The sequence below is a fragment of the Lontra canadensis genome, unplaced genomic scaffold, assembly GCF_010015895.1.
Source record: "Lontra canadensis isolate GAN:19392208 unplaced genomic scaffold, GSC_riverotter_1.0 scaffold43, whole genome shotgun sequence".
Classification (NCBI taxonomy): domain Eukaryota; kingdom Metazoa; phylum Chordata; class Mammalia; order Carnivora; family Mustelidae; genus Lontra; species Lontra canadensis.
In genome coordinates this window covers 10,811,057-10,832,060 of record NW_022631037.1, presented here as the reverse complement: position 1 = coordinate 10,832,060, position 21,004 = coordinate 10,811,057, and the positions used below count along the sequence as shown (strand labels likewise).

General features: G+C 46.4%; 1 protein-coding gene and 1 long non-coding RNA gene across 7 annotated transcripts in view; one reads left to right on the top strand and one right to left on the bottom strand.

The window, feature by feature from the left end:
• Positions 1 to 656: 656 nt before the first annotated feature.
• LOC116876108 lies at positions 657 to 19,037 on the bottom strand. 2 transcript variants are annotated; one of them, XR_004384331.1, is made up of 3 exons: positions 18,514 to 19,037; positions 17,747 to 17,832; positions 657 to 1,301 (listed from the first exon to the last, which is right to left on the bottom strand). It is a non-coding gene; the product is annotated as an uncharacterized LOC116876108 (long non-coding RNA). The 2 variants fall into 2 exon arrangements; XR_004384332.1 differs by having other exon boundaries at positions 17,747 to 18,095; positions 18,514 to 18,956.
• KAT7 (lysine acetyltransferase 7) overlaps positions 19,036 to 21,004 on the top strand; it is a 32,363-nt gene continuing 30,394 nt past the window's right edge. For 3 of the 5 annotated variants that reach the window (XM_032872137.1, XM_032872136.1, XM_032872135.1), the window contains exon 1: positions 19,036 to 19,345. In XM_032872137.1, the coding sequence (XP_032728028.1) occupies positions 19,051 to 19,345 (295 nt within the window). In that variant the 5' untranslated portion in view covers positions 19,036 to 19,050. The remainder of the gene's footprint in view (positions 19,346 to 21,004) is intronic. The other 2 variants (XM_032872139.1, XM_032872138.1) reach the window with 1 other exon arrangement.

Below are 21,004 nucleotides of genomic sequence, written 5' to 3'. Positions count from 1 at the left end.
TATAATGTTCTTCAAGTGCAATCAGTTCAAAGTCTTCATATACTTCATATACTTTTATATACTTTTTTCTTTTTTTTAACTCTTACGACAATCTGGAAGAAGAAAACCGTAGATTTTTATTACAGAGCAAGTAGGAAAACCGAGGCCCAAAAAAGTGAGTCCTTTTGATTTCTAGCTCAAAAGGATCAAAAGATCTCTATCAGATCTTATTGGACCACCCTGCCCCCATCTCTCCATTAATAAAATAAGCAATGGTAGCAGCTATAACATTCACTGGTTTTTTTCTTTACACCAGGTACGTGTGTATGTTCCCTCATTTAATGCTCATGACCACACCTATGAGATGGTGTGGTCTTCAGTGAGATCTCTTCAATGAGGTTTCAGAAAGAAATAACATGCCCAAGGTTATTCAGGCAGTCAGGCACCAGACCTGAACTCCTATTCTTGTAAAACTTTGTTATGAACACAGATGGATTACTATTTGTATTTTACATAAAGAGTCTCCAAAGATGCAAATTTGCCTGAGACGTTAAAATGAACACTTGCTTAGTACTTTACAACTTTCATATACATCATCTCATTTAATTTTCACAATGGGTATGTAAAGTAAAAAAAAAAAAAAAACAAAACAAAACCAAAAAACGAAACCACAGACATTATTATCCCTGTTTTATAGAAGGCTAACTCACAGATGTTAGGTGACTTCCTCCAAATCATCCACTCAGTAAATGGCAGACCCAGGATTTATATCCGAGGTCTTTTGACTCCAAATTGAAGTACTTTCCCAACCAACACTCAACTTCTAGACCATTAGCCTACCTAAGAGCCAAAGGATGGCTAGTTGATCTCTTGAAATCTGTTCTTTCCTGAGATCCATTTTGGGACCCCTCAACATGTAAATTCTCAGTCATTCTTAGGAGATGATGGGTAATTTTTATTGGTTAAGCCATACAGTGTGTATTAGAGGGCAAAGCCCTAAATGACGAATCTTGAAATGCTTTGGGCAGGTGGAGTCCTTTCTCTCTGCAAAAATCACCTCCATTAACCTCACAGAGTGGTTCTAAAGATAATATGGCATAGTAGTAGGCAGATGCATTCTTCTGTTGGAGAGAAGGCTAACGTGGATAGTCTCGAGGACACGGTGTTTAGATTTTGTCCTAAAGCCAAAACACCAGGAACTGAGGACCAGGACAGTGGAAGAAGAACCAGTGGAGATGGCACAGCTGAAGAATTGGATCTTCTGAGTCCAGAGAGTCATGGTCCTTCCAGATAAGTTGTTGGCAGGAGACACTCGAGTTGACCTAGCTGGAGTGAGAAGGCAAGCCTGCATAGGAGATCCCCGTCTCCTCCTTACACAAGTATCATGCCCAAGCAGCTGTCTCTTATTCCCTTCTCTATCACCGATAGCTTCTCCTGCCATGGGCTTGATGGAGGGGATAAAGACCTCATCTGAAGATAAACCCCTGTCTTTTTCCTCCACTGAAAACCATGGCTTTGAGGAGGCTGTGTGCTGCTAACGGAGATGCCTTGCCTTACAAAGCATCTTGTAGCTTGCAAAACAAACAAACAAACAACCCTTTGTTACTGTTCCCCCTTTCATCCTTATCAACATGATAGTTATTAATTCACTCAGCACAAATTTATTCAGATGATCACTAGGTACTGGACACAGAGCTGGGCACTAAGGAATGACAATAATGTTCAGAGACATGGTCCCTATGCTGGAAGTCACAACCCAGCAGGCCTTGAAGCCTGTATGCAGAAATGGTACCCGGCTAGATGCTATCTGATTGAGACCTGACATGGTTCCTGCCTTCAGAGAGTTTGGGTCAGAGGCAGGCACTCGAAAACAGCAAAAGTGGAGGACTACATACACGAAGTATGGCCATACTTTGCAGGAGTCTCAGGGAGTACCACGACCAAAGACTGAAGGGAATTCTAGCAGATCAGAGGATCAACAAGGAGGTCTTATCCTGCTGTCTATTGAATTAAGAGAAAGCTGGGGTCCTAATAACCAAGAGAAGGTTTTTAGTTCTGATGGGGCTGTCTGGCCCAATTTCCAGGGCACCTTGACCCTCACCCAACAAGCATGGGAATTCCAGACCACCATTTTTACCCTCCAAAACCTGACACTTCATAGCAATTGTTCAGAGAATAGAGAGCTCTTGATATTCCTGGGTACCTGGCGGACTGTCTCTGCACTTTCAGGTAAATGTCCAAGTGCTTACGTCTTTGGGCTTCAGGTTCCCAAATAATAAAACAGAACATAAGATGACACAGACACACTGTGTCTCTTTCCGACCTACCTCCTTTCCTCAGCCTCTGTCTGAAATGTCAGGTCCGGCTCCTCAGGGAATGAGATCCTGAGGAAATGGGGTCAGAACTGAAGGAGCAGAGCAGCCGGAGAGGGATGGGGAAGGAGGGTTGAGGGAATGAATGAGGTTATGGGAACAGAGTAGGGAGGGGTCCCAGCCCTCAACACTTCTCCCACTGTGGTGGCCTCTCTCTCCCTCTCTCCCTTCCCTCTTACTCCCAAGGTAACGCGATGGCCTGGATTTCGACCTTGGGGGCTGCCTCTGACACATATCATCCCCTGCTGTGGCCCACCACTTCCTGTCTTCTGGCTTACTTATCTCAAGTGCTCATTTTCTGTCTTTCAGACTGGATGACATTCACTCCTTCACTCTTCCTCTCAGTGGGAATCAAACTTCCCTGCTAAATGGCAAGCTATTTAAAACGAAGATTCCTAATCCTTAACCATATAGGATATGGTAGAAGTTCTAAAACAGGTAAAGGGTAAATACGGGATCAGAGACGTCAAAATTTTGGAATACTGGTCCTAGTGACACTCCATGAAAAATACAAAGTAGATTTTTTTTTTTTTTTTTAAGAATTGAGGGGGCGCCTGGGTGGCTCAGTCATTGAAGCATCTGCCTTCGGCTTGGGTCATGATCTTGGGGTCCTGGGATTGAGCTTTGCATTAGGCTCTCTGCTCCATGGAGAGTCTGATTCTCTCTCTCCCTCTGCCTGTCCACCTACTCATGTTCTCTCTCTCTCTCTCTTTCTCTCAAATAAATGAATAAAATCTAAAAAAAGAAGAAGAAGAAGAAGAAGAAGAATTGAGAGAGATGTTAGAGACTCTTCCTGATCAGTCCTCTGATTTTACAGATGGAGAAATGGATGCCCAAACAAGAGAAGGGCTGGTCAGAGGGCACTCGGGATATCAGACACAGGGTCAGAGACCAGGGCTCCTGCATGCTGTTCACTGTTGTCTCGAAACAGAATTTAGGTGGAATACTATTCAGCAACGAAAAGGAACAACTATTGCTATGTGCAGTAGCATACATAGACCTCAGACACATGATGCTAAGTGAAAGAAGCCAGATGCAAGAGACCACGTATTATAGGATTCCATTTATATGAAATGTCCAGAAAAGGCAAATTTATAGAGACAGAAACGAGATCAGTACTTGCCTAGGGCTGGGATGGGAACAAGGATTACCTGAAAACAGGCACAGTGAAACTTTTGGGGAGGACAGAAAGGACCCACAACTGGAATGTGGTGATGGTTGCACAAATCTAGAAACTTACTAAAGGAAATCACATGGTTATAAATATATAATAAGTCAATTCTGTGGTATGTAATTTATACCTCAATCAAGCTGTTTCCTAAAAAGGAGGAGTTAGATATGTGTATGAATGAGGGATCTCAGATGTGCGGCAAGCCCTGCTCATCTTTTAAGGGAATGTCTTGGGAAACAAACAGAGCTACTCTCATTATTTCCCTTTTAAAAGATCACTGTGAGGGGTACCCGGATGGCTCAGTCATTAAGCATCTGCCTTCGGCTCAGGCCAGGGTCATGGGATCAAGCCCCACATCGAGCCCCACATTGGGCTCCCTGCTCGGGGGGAAGCCTGCTTCTCCCTCTCCCACTCCTGCTACTGTGTTCCCTCTCTTGCTATGTCTCTGTCAAATAAATAAATAAAATCTCTTAAAAAAATAAAAAATAAATAAAAGGTCACTGTGAAAGACAGAAGATTTGGCTTTTTGGCCTATGGAATACTCAGGCTGGCATTTTTCATTTGTTACACATGTCCACCTCTCTAAACTAGAGAAGTTTCCTAAGGAGAACAGGTGTGTCTTGGTCATCACTCTCATTACTCAGCAAACGCTGAGCCTGACATGCACGCAGGGTCTCACAAAAATGAACTTGGCTTCTGCCAGGTCATCTGATCACAGGTGCCTTGGAGAACCATTTGGTATCTAGAGCAGTGCCTTGCTAGGAACAGTTTGCACCACAGCCCCCACCCCCACCTCCAGGCCTTCTCAGAGATCAGAGTCTTTGAAGAAGACAGTTTGGGGGGGCGCCTGGGTGGCTCAGTGGGTAAAAGCCTCTGCCTTTGGCTCAGGTCATGATCCCAGGGTAGGATCAGCAAGGAGCCTGCTTCCCTTCCTCTCTCTCTGCCTGCCTCTCTGCCTACCTGTGATCTCTGTCTGTCAAATAAATAAATAAAATCTTAAAAAAAAAAAAAAAAGATAGGTTGGGTTATGCACACTCCCAGGAGACTGCAGAGTCTCAGCTCCCTTTATTTTTTTTAAAGATTTGTATTTTGGGCGGGGAGCACCTGGATGGCTCAGTCAGTTGAGCGTCCGACCTTCAGTTTTGGCTCAGGTCGTGATCTCAGGGTTGTGAGATCGAGCCCCACATCAGGCTCCATGCTCAGCATGGAGTCTGCTGAAGATTCTCCCTCTCCCTCTGCTCCTCCCTTTTTCTAAAATAAAGAAATCTTTAAAGATTTGTGTTTTTTTAAGTCATCTCTATACCCACTGTGAGGCTCAAACTCACAACTCGGAGATCAAAAGTTACACACTCCACCTACCGAGCTGGCCAGGTGCCCCTCAGACCCCTTGACTTCTCTCTTCCCTTCCCATTTACCTTAAATTGGCCTCAAAAATACAATTATCTGGGAGCAAATAAACTACACCACCATAAACGTTCTCTATCTGATTCCACATCCAATCCCTCTCCCTTCGCCTCCCACCACGCACCAAATCAGGCATCAAGTATCACAAGATCCAACTAAAAAAGACTGTAAATGTAACAGAAGGAAGGAGTTGATTAGAAAGTTGGTTTGCAGTCTGATTTCCTTTAGATCCGGGGCACAGGCTCCAGAGCTTATTTTCAGAGCTCAAAATATTATCTCTAAAGGGTTTTTGTAATAGATAACTGCGAACTATCACCAGAGGCTTTTTCACTTTTATTCTCTGGTATATGAGGTTTTTCACTTTTATTCTCTGGTATATGAGGTTTGCCCTTGACCCTGCCTGCCTCCTGGCAATACTGTCTTCTTCACCATCTGCTTTAACCTCCAGGTAGACCTCACTTCCTCCAAACATTCCTCAGCTGGCCTGGTCTGGCACTAATGATTCCCTCAGCACTTAGCTAATTGGCTTAGGCGTTCAACTTGCTGCCTATTATTTTGTCCTAGCTTATGGGTAGCTTTCTTACGTCTGCTAAGTCATTTCATATATTTTTATCCCTTCTCCCCAGTTCGGAGGAAGGGGAACCATTCTCTGTAGTATTTTTTGTAAATTTATTCATTCGAGGTGGTGGAGGGGGAGAGGGAGAGAACCTGAAGCAGACTCTGCACTGAGCAGAGAGCCCAATGCAGGGCTTGATCCACAACCAACTGGGAGATCATGACTTGAGCCAAAACCAAGAGTCGGACGTTTAACTGACTGAGCCAGCCAGGTGCCCCCTGCTCTTGTATTTCGTGTCAGTCCCTAATGTGAGCACTGCTCTGGGCAGTGGTGAGTCAGTATTGGTTATTTAAGACTGTTTCTCCAACTTATCGCTCTTGAATGTTCCTGATCACTCTTGGGAGTTGAGGTTAAAAGTCCTGCTGACTGAAAGGAGGGAAGGAAGTCTCCAGGTTTTGTGAGGACTCATGTTTATCATCTGGGGTTCCTCTTTAAGTTAAGGAGTAAAGAAGTTATAGAATTAGGTACAAGGCCCTAGAAGGGTTCTGCGCAAGGGAGGGGATCGGACTCTTAAAGTTTCATTAAGCTTCATGGTAAGCTTTGTTTCTGATTGGAAGAATGAAGTCCGGTTATATCCCGTCCAACTCTTGAGACCTGACTAAATGAGGTGCCTATTCCTGGTTTTCCTGTGGATATCCTGTACCCAACACATGCATTCCACAAGATGGCTCTGGCTCAACAAAATGGCTTTGGCAGCCAAGTCTGTCTATCTCATGAGAAAGTCCCAAAGGGCTGGGTTGTCACTCTTCCCATTTAGTAATTTCATGACACTTAGAACCGTTCTCCTTTCAGAGCAAGTGGTTTCTCCTGCTTGCATCATGGAGGATATGAGCTTGTGCTCAATCCTAGAAGCTCCCAACAGCTCAAAGACTCAAGGAATTGTGTTCTTGTACAGTGGAAGGGCTTGGAATGTTCCAATACATTCCACCAGTGGCCTTTGTGACCCCTGCTTCTAATCAACTTGGGCAAAGGCCTGGTAGTCTACAAAGTAGCCTGTATTCTGCTGGGGTAGGAAGCAGTTGGGCCTTGCTTATTCCATGCCACTCTGATAATATCACACGAGTTGGCACTTTCCTTGGAAGTCCCACCCAGAAGCTCTATCCAATTCTTTGACCTCCTGGGTGTTTGCCCAGAATATCAAGCGAGGGTTTAGAAACTGCCCTGTCAACTTCTTGGCCCAATACACTCAACTCTGAATTCTTCCCAAGGCAGATTGGAAATTCTGGGATCCCTGAACCAACAATGGGCCTGCATTCCTCAAAATGCCCCAGAAGTCTGCACCACCTGTGCAGACATTAACATCAGCCCCCCAGGAAGGAAGTAATATAATCAGGATGCCAAAGGCCCTGTGTCCCTGTTACATAGCATTAGAAGAAAACATCCAGTTACTGGGTGCTTACTATAGGCTATGCAATTTGCACACATAATCTCATTTAATACTCATAGGTATTATACCTTATACAGAAGGTATAATTACCCCATTTCACGGGTGAGAAAATTGAGGCTCAGAGAGGTTAGGAAATGGGTTGAAGGTTATATGGCTAGAAGTGACAGGTCCACCTGCTTTCAAAGACTGTGTGTATAACCACTATGGGGCAGGGGGGTCACCACTCCTTACCCAGAGGTCGAAGGATGGAGTTAGGAATACAGGCCAGACCAGTTATGCCACCCATTAGACCACCCACTCCCCTGCCTCCCTGCCACTTCCCCAGCCCTAAACTTTCTAGAATTCTAACTTTGTTTATACTGCAGGAAGCAGTGCTCAGAAATTACAGAGGTAAGCCTAGCAGGTTCCAGCTGTTCCTGGTGTGGGAGTTGAACACTTTTTGGAACTTTTCCTTGGCAAAAGCATGACTTTCCTTCAGTGGACTAGCTTAGGATCAAATCCATTTGCTTCCTCCAAGCTTCCTAGCTTGGGGGAGGAAAGAGAGATGGGGAAGCTGGGGGATTTCCACTGGGAGAAAGGAGAGAAAATGAAAGGAGGTGGAAGGGTTAGTTAGTGCTGCTCTCTAAACAGGGCCGCCAGAGTTCTAGAGCCAAGACTCAAGAAATTTCTGCAGTATGGGAGGTAAAGTGAGAAAGCTCTTTGTGGGGGTCAAAAGAGAGGCAACAAGAGGAGGCCCTAGGGAACACTAGGCAGAGGAGGGTGATAAGAAGGCAAGAGCTGATCCAGGACCGAAAGTGTGTTTTAATTCTGAAACCACCGTGATCACAAAAGGAAGGGCCTTACCCCTTGACTCTATCTCCCCCACTTCTGGGGCAGCCAAATAAGGTGCTCTCCGAGGCCAGAAAACACCGGCCACACTGCTGGTCCAGCCTGTCCGAGCGTGTTGGGGACCAGTACCTGACTTGCGGTGTTTGGCAAATAAATAATGAGCACCCCTGCCTGTTGCCCATTCTCTCTTCTCTCTGCTTAGTTTGCTGCAAACTTCTGCCTGGCAGGGAGCTCCAGAAAGGCGTGGGGTAAAAAGGGTCCTCCAGACAGTATTTAATACTCTGTGATTTATAGGCTGCTGGAAGGGGAGGGGTGGGGGAGCTGTGAGGGGAAGCCCCTGGGACTAGTTTCCATGACGCATCAGTACACCACGGACAAGAGTCAAAGTATTTTCTTGATTCCTGTGCCTTCAGTTTCCAGAGACAGCCCACACCCCTCCTGGGGCCCAAAGCTTGGGTACCATCTAGGCTGAGACCCATGGAACTGGCTAGAATGAAACTAATGGACCTACATCCAAATCTGCAGGCTCTTCTGTAAGCCTTGCACTGCCGGGAGAAGGAAGAAATCAGTGAGGTCGAGCAGCTCAAGAGCTGTTTTTGGAGGGTTCCATTTTTTCATGTACAAGAATTCTTTTGAACCCTCCATGGCTCCAAGAAAAACTATTTGAAACGTCCCTGCTTCAGGGGCCAGGGGGTTAAGTGCCAGGGATGGAAGGCTAAAAGCCAGAGATGCTGGTTGAAGGGATTCTTGGGATCGGGGCTAATGGCCTCCCTGCTGTGGGCTTGGGAATGCCAGGCCCAGGCTTTGGTTGCCCTGAGAGATGCAGCCATTTTTACTCCTGACTGAAGGGCACCACCTTCTGGGACTTTCCCTTCTCTGGTGAAAAACCAGAGCACAATATGCCCCAGGGATCCACAGGGCATGTGCCCAAACAGTCTAGAGGGCACTGAAGGAGATAACAATGTGGGGTATGATGAGACTGATGCTTTATATAGTTTACAGTTTGGTTCTGGCTGGTGGGAAGAAGATGCCTTCTGTGAGAGCACCCGGTAAATGCCCTTCATAAGTGTGATCTCAAAAGGTCAAGGGATGGGCCTTGAATAGCCCTAATGTCCCTGAAACAGTCTATTGTACGGCTATTGTCTCTACATGTAAAGGAACCCTTCTTGACCCTATTCTGTACTTTTCTCTTTTTCTTGCCTCTGGCTGGGGTTTCCCAAGTGAATAACTCCACACTACCTTGTCCCGAGACCCGAGTCTACCGCCTTTAAGCTTTAACAACAAGAGAGTTCACCCATGTTTCTTGAATTCCTACTGTGCACCAGGCATCACACTCGGTGCTAGGGGGATGGAGGTGAACAACACACATAGTTCACTTCTTTGCCGAGTCCACGGTCTAGTTTTCAACGGATTTTGCTTTGTGCTTTGGGATTTGGTAATCCAGCAGGCATGTAACTGCTTTCCATTTTCACATGTGGGGCTCAACTCCTCAGCCTCCCTCCTTCCGCAGTCTTTTAAAGTTCGCCTCATAGGGTGACTTTCCCACTTTTCCCTTGGCTAATAATTGACATGACCTTTTTCTGGACTCTGATGGGTCTTCCTTGGGAGGCAAGTGACAGGAATTAGGCACTATATTTTGTATATGAATGTGATATGCATGTGTATACACGGGTAACACAATGTTTTCTAACTTCCTTCATTTAAATGTTGGCCATGCTTTCAAACACCCAATAGTGAACCGAGCGCCTATCAAGCACGGTGCTTGGTACTGAGGATACTGTGGTCTGGGGTGTATGTTAGGGAATGGAAGATAAAGAATCCAGAAGTCACACAAGTCAATGTGTACCTATAAACCGAGACGAGAGTTATGAAGAAACGTACAGGGTGCCTAAGGGTATAGAAATGGAGGCCTGAATCTAGTCTGGAAGTTTTAGGAAACAGTTCCCTCAGGAAGTGACATTTGGCCTGAGATCTGAATGATTAGTGGAAATAGGTGAAGAAGAGTATGAGGAAGAACATTCCAGGCAGAGTAAAGTGCAAAGGTCCTGAGGTAGAAGGAACCAGTGCCCTCCAGAAGAATTGCAGGGAGGCCAATGAGGCTACAAACCAGAGAATAAGGTTGTGTGAGATGAGGACTCCAGCTGCCAGGTAAGGATTCTAGTCTTTATTCTCCAGAGGCACATGAAAAATCTACAAAAGAGCAAGAGGGGCAGCTGGGCGGCTTAGTGGGTTAAGCCTCTGCCTTCGGCTTGGGTCATGATCTCAGGATCCTGGGATCAAGCCCCACATCAGGCGCTCTGCTCAGCAGGGAGCCTGCTTCCCCCTCTCCCTCTGCCTGCCTCTCTGCCTACTTGTGATCTCTCTAATAATAAATAAAATCTTAAAAAACAGAACTATTTAATTAAAAAAAAAAAAGAGGAGCTAAGAATGGCTGTTTCCCCCAGATTACTGATGCTGTTTGTACTTGTCTTGAAGGAGAATAGTAATGATGGCCTGAAGTGCTAGGAATTTTCCCAGTGTCCTGGCATGGTGTGGCTCTCTCTGCACTGGGGAGCCCAGGACTCACCAGCCAACCCCAGCCCTGCAGCCCTCCAGGCAAGGGATGGCCCCTGCTCACGAGGACGGAGGAGCAGGGGTGGAGGGTGGGTGGAGTGCTTTGCCTGAGGTATCAGCTCTGCAGTGACATCTGGAACAGCCCCAAGACTTTTCGCTCTTGTTCCTAGATAAGTCTATCATGTACACCCCCCTTTTATTTTTTTAATTTTTTTTTAAAGATTATTTATTTATTTATTTGACAGGCAGAGATTACAAGTAGGCAGAGAGGCAGGCAGAGAGAGAGAGAGAGAGGAGGAAGCAGGCTTCCCGCTGAGCAGAGAGCCCGATGCGGGGCTCGATCCCAGGACCCTGGGATCATGACCTGAGCCGAAGGCAGAGGCTTTAACCCACTGAGCCACCCAGGCGCCCCTGTACGCCCCCCTTTTAAAGGCCTGCTCACCCTGCCACCCTTCTTGTACAGCTGTTCTTCCCACCCAATCTGGGGAAGGCCCCTGGATAAGAACTCTTGATTACCCAGAACCTGGGGTTCTGACCTGCTGAGTTCCGACCTCAGCACTGTCTAGAACCATGTATATTTACATACCCTTGATAGCTTTGCACTGGTATTACTGGAAGTCCTGGGAGAAAAAGGTCGTGATGGTTGGATGGTTAGCCTTTCAGAAGGCCTCTCCTTCTTTCTCGGACTATTTTTGGGAGAATGTGGTTTGGTGTAGTGACATCTACTGGCAAAGCAAGGCAGGTAAACTAATGACCAGATAGATGCCCACTTACCCTCAAGTAATTTCTAGGCTAGTAAAAACAAACAAACAATTATCTGAAGCCCCTGATATTGGTTAGAGCAAGCTAAGAAGCCCACAGTTGTGGGTTTGGACCATATATGTGTGGGTTTGCCTTAAACAGAGAAATGTTTTTCCTAGTTGCAGCTTGCCTCCCTAACTTTGGCCAGTTGGTTCATGTTTGGCTACAGTTAGTCACAAGGGAGACTGGGTAAGCATGTGTATATGACTCAGAGGGACCCATTCCTAGCCCCCATTCCTGGGAAAGCATCTCCCAACAAAATAAAAAGACCCACAGTTTACAAATGGCAAAATTCGGGGTCATTTTTCATCCTCCCGAAGCTTGATTGGTTTGGGAATTTTTTTTTTCCCCTTCCTGGGACTCAGTTTCTCCTAGGTCACTGGGAAAATACTGTCTACATAACCATCTTCAAGGTTCCTGTAATGGGCAAGACTACTTTTATTTATTTATTTATTTTAAAGATTTTATTTATTTATTTGACAGAGAGGGATCACAAGAAGGCAGAGAGGCAGGCAGAGAGAGAGGAGGAAGCAGGCTCCCTGCCGAGCAGAGAGCCTGATTCAGGACTCGATCCCAGGACCCTGAGATCATGACCGGAGCCCAAGGCAGAGGCTTAACCCACTGAGCCATCCAGGTGCCCCAAGGCAAGAATACTTTTAAAGTGGCCCCTTGCCTCTTTCTGAGGTAAAAAGGGAGACTGCCTCCTCACGGCTTTCATGCCTGTCACCTCCACACTACGTTCAAGGGGCCATTCTCTCTCAGTAGCCTGCACACTTGACTAGGAGCTTACCTCTAGAGGTCACAAGCAAGCCAGAGTGAAACAGTGAGGAGAAAACACTAGGGCAAGAATTACGAAGCAAAGGTTCTGCATTCTTAATAACACTGACTCCATAACCGACTGGGGCTCACACAAAGCATCTGCCTATCTATTTATCCATCCATCCATCCATCTGACCCTTGTTCAGACTCAAAAAGAAAATCCTCAAGACCCCAGCAGAGAAATGGGTGATGAGTAGGATTCCATGGAAGAGGAAACAGAACTAGTAAAGGAACACATGGGAGAGACGAAAGTAAATCCTTACCAGGAATCAAATCCAAAGTACATCAGAGGGAGACACAGTTTTCATTTTGACTAAAATTGTAAGATCTTTTTCTTTTCTAAGATTTTATTTATTTACTTGACAGAGATAGCACAAGTAGACAGAGCGGCAGGCAGAGGGAGAGGGAGAAGTAGGCTCTCTGCTAGGCAGGGAGCCCAATGCGGGGCTCGATCTTAGGACCCTGGAATCATGACCTGAGCTGAAGGAAGAGGCTTAACCCACTGAGCCACCCAGGCGCCCCCCCTTTTTTTTTTTTAAAGATTTTTATTTTTAAGTTATCCCTACACCCAAGGTGGAGTTCGAACTCACAACCACAAGATCAAGAGTTGCACGCTCTAGACTGAGCCAGCCAGGCGCCCCAAACTGCAAGATCTTATGAAGTGGTAACACTCACTTCTGGGAATAATGTCTTAAAATTGGCACCTCACATGATGATGGTGACACCTCACATTTGGGCAAGTCTTTGGGGAAAGAGAAAAAGTGATACATACATAAGGGGTAGACATAAACACAGAAGAGAACTACAAAGGCTTGCAGACGCTTGAGGCAGCGTTATCTGACGTAAAAGATCCTCAGTAATCCCACACAGGGGACTGAGCACATACGTCACAGTACCACAATGTGACGTCACCCAATGATCATAATTACAATTATGAAGACCATAGAGAAACAAGGCGCATGTGGAGAATATGTAAATATGATATTTCATGTAGACAATGGGTGCATCTAAACAAAAATATCCACGATAATAAAATGTGTTCATGTGGTGAAAAATTGGAAAGGTCATCTGTGAAAAAGAAAACTAGCTGTGGGGTGCCTGGGTGGCTCAGTAGGTTAAAGCCTCTGCCTTCGGCTCAGGTCATGATCCCAGGGTCCTGGGATCGAGCCCCACATCGGGCTCTCTGCTCGGCAGGGAGCCTGCTTCCCCTTCTCTCTCTGCCTGCCTCTCTGCCTACTTGTGATTTCTGTCAAAAAAAAAAAAAAAAAAGTTATAAATAAATAAATAAATAAAAAATAATAGTGTCATTTCCAGTTCCCCAATTATTAAAAAAAAAAAAAAAAAGGAAAACTAGCTGTGTGACAGCAGCAAGATTAAGGAGGTCTTATTCTCTCACAACTTATTTAGTGTTGGGGCGCCTGGGTGGCTCAGTCAGTTGGGCCTCTGTCTTCAGCTTAGTTCACGATCCCAGGGTCCTGGGATTGAGCCCCATGTCCCGCTCCCAGCTCAGCATCAAGTCTGCTTCTTCCCCTCCCCCTCCCTTTGACCTTCCCCCTTGCTCATGCTCTCTCTCACTCTCTCAAAAATAAATAAAATCTTTAAAAAAAAAAATACCCAAGCACCTTATTTACTGTATTTCTGTTGTGTTAATGTTTGAAAAGGTGGAGGGGTTAGCGCAGGTGAAAGTCATACTCTCCCAGCCCCCTCTATACACACTTGTCCTACATCTTCTGCTCCAGGAGGGAAGGACCACATCTGCTTACCCACGGTTGCACTCAGCTCCCAGCCCAATCCTAGCACTTATCAGCGGCTCAGTAAATATTTGTTGAATGAATAAATGAAAGTGCCTGCAGTCCAGAAAGTCTCAACCCGGGATCACTGGGCACGTTCCATTCTGGGGAATGAAGAAGAATTTGGTTTTGCTCAAAGAAAAAAAGGAAGGCGGGGCACCCAGCTGGCTCAGTCAGTACAGCAAGTAGCTCTTGATCTCGGGGTCATGAGTTCAAGCCCCACACCAGGCTTAGAGCTTACTTAAAATAAAATAAATTTTAAAAAAATGAAGGCCCATCCATAAGGACAATTCCCCCATCTTTTTGATAAGTGAATTTGGGCTTGGAGAACCCAGGGAGAGACAGTCTGCTAAAGCAAACCCAATTACCACCCAGGAACATATGTCGCCCTGAGGCCTTTGCTGCCATAACAACACTGTGTAACTATAACTACAGCCCTGGAGGGCTTTGGCCCTGTCAAATATGGAAAAGGATGTCTTTATCACAACCAGCCTTTGTGCGCAGACTGACTTCCCTAGGGAGCTTAGATCAGGGAAGGGAGGTAGATAAGTGCAGGAAGGGGGGAGGTGAAGGGCAGGAGAGGGAGAATTGCTATTGAATCAGGATTAGGGTGATTTTTTTTTTAAAGCAATTCTCAAAATGTAGTTATTTGACTGTTTAGTTTTGGTGGTTATTTATAACCCCAGCTGCAGAGGCGGGGAGCTGTGCCTGAGCCTGCTGGGATCTGTCCTATGTCTTCCCCGGGGGGTGGGGTTGGGGGCAGGTGGTGGAGAAACTAAGGGTGATGGAGAAACTAAATTCACAAGGGGGCCAAGAAGGTAAGAGAAGTTCTAGGCCACCTCCAAGAAGAGTGAGACAGAAGTGACCCTTAGTGACTGTGCTGACTCCATGTTGAAGGCAGCTGTGAATGGAAAGATCTGAATATGAATTATGGTCCCATCAGCAACCTCTGAGGGTCTCCCAAAGGGCCAGAGACTAGGCCAAGGCTTCTGTTGAGAAGTCACGAGATTGGCCTGGCTATGCTAGCCACTCCCAAGGGCAAGGCAGTCTTCTCCACCTTATAGGTGGATGGATAGATAGGACAGTGGTCTGCACACAAAGTAACTACCATCTCTAACCCCTCCTGGGCACATCCCTGGTCAAAAACAGGCCTCAAGGAGAGAGGGTGGCTGGTTCTGGCAAGTCTTACCTAACCAGCCAAGACCTGGCAGTGGCCATTGCATTTACTGAGCCCTTGAAGAGGACAGGCAGCCAGGGCGAAGCTGGAGATGGGGTTGGGGGGCGGGGGGTAACTTGGCCAGGCAAGGCTCTCAACCTCCAGGAGCTCCCAGACCTTTGAAGCAAACAATAAACAACTCCACTTTGCATTTGAAATACCAAACGTACCATTTTACTAGCAAAGGGAGCATCTTATTTTATTTTATTTCATTTTTTAAGGATTTTATTTATTTGACAGAGAGACACAGCGAGAGGGAACACATGCAAGGAGAGTGGGAGAGGGAGAAGCAGGCTCCCCGCTGAGCAGGGAGCCTGATGCGGGGCTCCATCCCAACACCCTGGGATCATGACCTGAGCCCAAGGCAGATGCTTAATGACTGAGCCACCCGGGCACCCCAAGGGGAGCATTTTAAAGGAAACTGAGGGATCGTTTAGGGAGCTTACAAATGGGACTGAAGAGACAAGATATAGATACAAGAAAGACAAAAGAGCCCCATGCCCCCTGCCTGGTTCAGTTCCTCTTCAACTCTGGATAAGGTTATTACCTGTTACAGAGGGATTCTCACTGGTCTCCCTGCCCCTCTGATGAGTCCCCTTCACAGCTTCTAGAAAGAGATCTCTAAGTGCTAGTGTGATCGTGGGACTACTCTGCTTAAAGGCCTTCAGAGATGTCCCATCACCTCCAGTCCAGGCTCCTCAGCAGAGCTTTGCCAAAACCATTCCTGCCTCTCCTCTGGCAAACCCCCCAACTCCACCCTGCCCTCAGTCAGTCAGTCACTGCCGGATACTGTGCTGCTCTGTCCCTCTGCACTTTCGTGCACACTGCTGGCTCCCATTGCACTGAAAGCCCCTCTTCTGCTTGCCTGCTGGCAAAGTTGTCTGTCCTATGAAACCCCATTCTTCTTTCACCTATTCTAGAAACCCTTTCCTTTACCCTCCAGACAAAACACTCTACTTCCTCCTCTGTACCACGTCTGACCCTTGCTCATCCTTCTATTTTTCCACAGTATTTGGGGACCATGAGATTACTGGCTTGGGGAGACATGGTGTTTTGCCCCTATTGGGTGTGGCCCAAAACCTGAGATAGAATTCCCGGGCTTATCACTCCATGTTTCTTGAGCTGAGGTGAGATTGAACAGACAAAAGCAAACAATCGCTAGACCTGGGAAAGATATATTCATTAACAGTAGGATGTTAGCCATGGCTACGGTGACTGAACTATAAATATCACTAACGACAGCAATTTACAAAGTATTTACTGCAGCAGGGACTGTGCTAAATGCTTTACAACAGCTGTCTCCTTGAATCCTTACAATAACCTGGGAAGCAGCTGTCAGTGTCTCCATTTCACGGATAGGAAAACTGAGGCACGAATTAAAAAATCTGTCGGAGAGCAATGCAGACAGAAAGTGGCAGAGCTGAAAGTCAGTTCCCGATGACATCGGAGCCCTGGACTGGGTACTAGTAGAGCTATGACTAAAATAAATAGGAGTTCCTATTATCTGTTTGGAAAGGAGAAAGGGGAACAGAACATCAACCAAACTGTATATGGAAAAGTATAAATATAGCAGTAAATGTAAAATAATGTATCACTATGCCCTACTACCTTAGAATGAATACATCAGGAAATACTTTTTTTTTAAATTAAGATTTACCTATCCATTTCAGAGAGAGCTCAAGAGAGAGAACGAGTGGCGGGGGCGGGTGGGTGGGCAGAAGGAGAGAATCTTCATGCAGACTCCCTGCTGAGCTCAGAGTTTGACGTGGTAGGCTTTATCCTGGGATCCACCAGATCCTGACCTGAGCTGAAACTAAGAGTCAGACACTTAGCCTTCTAAGATGTCAAGGCGCCCCAATCAGGAAAAGCTTTCTGAAGAAACTAAATGTTCAAGAAAGACGTATCCAGGCAGGAAAAAAAGCCTGTGTGAAAGTGTAAAGGCAGGAGACACAGTGGAGCTCAGCAGCCTGTGAAGTCTGGTGGTGAGGCTGGGGCAACTAGCCAAGAAACTTTGAAACCAACATCAGTTCCTGCTTCAGGAGCTAATTGCGCCATGATGAAAATGATCCTTAAAGTAAAGATTATATTTGATTCAGATGAAGAAAGGAAGGAAAAAAAAAAAGCTTTTAGGGTTCCCTCTTCCCCATTCTAAATATACCTAGCTGTTCTACTTTCCTCTTAAGTACATGTTTTCCTTTTGATCATCTCTCTATCCTATTGATGTTAGCGTTTTTTCATTTTTCTTCCAGAGTCCACACTTTCCAAGGACAAGAACCATGTCTAAATGAAACTGTAAATCCTTCAGCATCAGCTGCAGTGTTTGAGAATTCAGTGTAAGCGATTAATGCTGAACATCTGTAATGCTGGTATTTGTATGATGAATGGTTAAGTCAGGATAGGATTTTTTTTTTTTAAAGATATTTATTTATTTATTTATTTGACACAGAGAGAGAGATCACAAGTAGGCAGAGCGGCTGGTGGCATGGGCAGTGGGGGGAAGCAGGCTCCCCGCTGAGCAGAGAGCCCAATTCCGGGCTTGATCCCAAGACCCTGAGATCATGACCTGAACCGAAGGCAGAGGCTCAATCCACGGAGCCACCCAGGTGCCCCAATAAGATCTTATTCTAAAAGACTAATTGCCACGGAGGGATATTTCATCATCTTTGAGTGCTATCCATTCAGAGACTGTGGAACGGTAAACATATTCTGATTGACTGGCAAGCATTTAGTGCGGGCGTAGCATGGTCTGGGCACACTATTAAGGATGACACAGAAAACTGAGACAGGCTTTTAACACAAGATCTTCTTACCCTAGTCTGGGAGCCAGAGCATCCACGAATGACCTCAGGAACACACCAGGAAGTACAAAATAACAGTAATAGTGGGAAATTAAATGCTGAAGAGATACAAGAGGAAGAAACGTGAGCCCTTTTCCAACAAGTTCTTATGTGCAGTTCAACCTTAGGTAGGTTATTCAGAGGTATTTATATGAAACACTGAAAGCTAAATACTAAATACTGAAAGCTGTGGATCTTACCACTAACCCAGAATATCCCAGACAACGGCAGTGCTAAGGGTCTGGAACTTGAACTCTTCAGAGTCCTCTGTTTTTCTCATCAATCAGATGTTTATTTTCTGCTGCTTTGTTCTTTAGCTTGGCTGGTGGGGGGAAACGGGGGTCCAGGATTCTAACTCTGAAAGCATTTCCTCCAGCGAGGTTAAATCCTCAACGCCTGCTCTCCACTTCCCAGCTTTTAAAAAATGGCTTTTTTAGCCTGACATCCTTGACTAGCTTTTCCTTCCTCTCACAACCAACCCCATTATTATTGTTGTTGTTGTTATTATTATTTAAATACCCATTGCCTTTTTTAAAAGCCAGCTTCACTAAAAATATTCCTTCCTCTTCTTCCCTCCCCCAACTCCTGACTCAAGCATTTTGATTTCCAGAGATCCCTTTGGCTAAATGGAGTTCACGGCTTCTCCGACTCTGGTACCGCGCCGGCACCCACCCCCACTCCCGCGGGCCACTCAGGGCTCTCAAACCCAGACAGAACGGGGGAAGGAGATGGGCGCTCACCGTTGAGTGAAACTGGGGATTCTTTGGAACTACAGCTTCTGGAGAATGGTTTTACCTCTTTCCGCGACGTGAACGGCTAACTTACTTGCTGTTCGCTAAGGGCAAGGACAGTATCTCCTCTACCAGACAACGAACTTCCTGATGATGGACGCTACCCTTTAGTTTCTTTTACAAGCCCCATTCCCACCACTTTGAGATACAGAATGGCTTTCAAGATACAATTTCTTGTGCAAAATATCCCTTCCCAACTTTGAGTTTATACGATAAACAGAAATGTCCTTTAGCCAATTAGGCAACGAAGGGGTTAAACCTCAGCCACCTGATGGATTCTGGGGGTTTCCTTCCTCGACTTCAGAAATTAAAACGACCGGGAAGGGAAATTTTGCCCAAGGTAAAAATGAGAACGGCTAACTTCAATCGTCAGGCTTCAGCCCCAAACAAGAATGGCTGCCCACGTCCACAAAAGGTGCCAATCCCCTAACTAAAAATGGCTGGCCCGGATTTCTACAACTGTGCTACTCTCTGCCCAATTCCAAAATGGCGCTCACTAGCCTCACCAGGAGGAGCGAACCTCCCAGCATCCTCTCTGGCCCTCAACGTCAGATGACGCGAGCCCCAGCCGGAAGTGAAGGAAAAAGCGCCTCAGCCCGCGGCGCCTGCGCAGAAGGGTCTAGACGCTGTGAAGCAGGAGGCACTTGGGATCGTCCGCAGGATTGGGACTGCTACAGAGGCCGCCACGGAGCCCGCCGGAGCCACCGTTCCTACTGCTGCTGCTGCCGCTGCCCGAGTCGGAACTGTCGGGCCGCAGCCGCCGGCAATGCCGCGAAGGAAGGTGAGAGGAACGGGACAGAAGGGATGGCGGGTTTCTAAGGACAGTCGATTGAGCAACGTGACGCAGTTGGCCACGCCTCACAGTGGTTGGGTTCCAACTTCCCGCTCCCCCGAACCTAGCTCAGCAGCCTTCTCTTCTGTCCATACCCAACAGAAAAATGTGGGCCCAATCCTGGCCTCGGCCTATGCTTGCAACTATTCCCGCCCTCTGCTTGCCTGGCTCGGAGGCGTTCTTCTCGTTAATTGGTCGCTGGAACGCCTAGAAGCGTATTGATTGGCTGGTGGCACCGCCCATTTGGGTCCAACGGTCACCTCCCCGCGTGCGGGGGCGGTGTCGGGGCCGGGCCCTATGGCTCTGCGACTGGCTGTGGAGAACGATCCCTCCTCTCTTGATTGGTTAGGCTTGGCAGTCTGTCCCGTGGGGGCGCGGTGTAGCAGTAGCGCCATTGGGTGGCACGAATCCCCGCCCTTCCGGCCGGTGATGCTGATAGGTGCATAGGCGGGGTTTTGGAGCATCCTTCCTTTCCAGGCGGGGGGCACAACAAAGCAGAGGACTGGGTGGTTGGGAACCAGCGCCCACTCCCTAGGGATCCCACTCAGGCCTGTTGCATCTAAGCTGTACTTTTTCCTTATTTGCCCAATTAGACAGCGGACAGGAAATGCGTTCCAAAAGGCTAAAACTTTCCAGAGTTAGGTAGGATTTGTAAGGTCACCTAGGGACACCCCCATTCCTTTTCTTTGCAGCTGAACAAACAGAGACGTAATGGAGTGCCCCAAGCCATTCCCATTAGGCAATAATGGAGCCAGGACTACAGAGCAAATCTGATTCAATTCAACACATGTTTATTAACTCGCTACTGTGCTAGTTGCTGGAGATTCACGAATTAATTAGACACGATCCCTAGCTTAAGGAGATCACAGTCAGATGGGGAAAACAGACATATAAATAACTATAAGGAGCTAGTAAATTCTCTACTCAGGGGTATATGCTAAGTATTGTGGGAGGGAAGTGAGGGAGCAATTAAGTCTGCTGTGGAGTAAGATGGGAAGGAGATGGTGAAAGCTAGAGAGGAGAGCTGAATTCCAGAGTCAGACCAGGAGGGAAAGGTCAGAGACGCGAGTATCTGGGTAATGGACTAGACGACCTTTAAGACTCACTCTTATTCTGTGGGATTTCTGTGACTCTGGAGCCTCTGCTCATTTCTGGGCAGATTATGCTTGAAATATTTGGAAAGCGGTGTGGTATTCTTGCTCATTTCTGCAGAAATCTTTCTTTTCACAGAGGTTTTCAAACATTTGTACCTTTTGTTTTCTCCTAAAATGGCCTATACTCATAGGCAGTATTTAACTTAAGGCTCACCAAATGCTGGAATAGTATTGGTGCCTTGGAATAGGTCCATAGTCCCTTTTCTGCAGTTCCCAAATACAAAGAGCTTTTGAAAATGTAAGTGTTTTTAGTAACTTATTTGGTTGGCAAAACCTGTCTTAAACTATCCTGAGCCTACTTATAGTTTCTGTGTGTCTCATTGGGTGATTGTTTATATATTCTGCTGTAGAAATATTAATGTGTTTGATGATGGGTATTGCGGGGTATATGCAAAATGTTCCCTCTCCAAAAAGTTACGAATTTCAGACACAACTGGCCCTAAGGGTTTTGAAT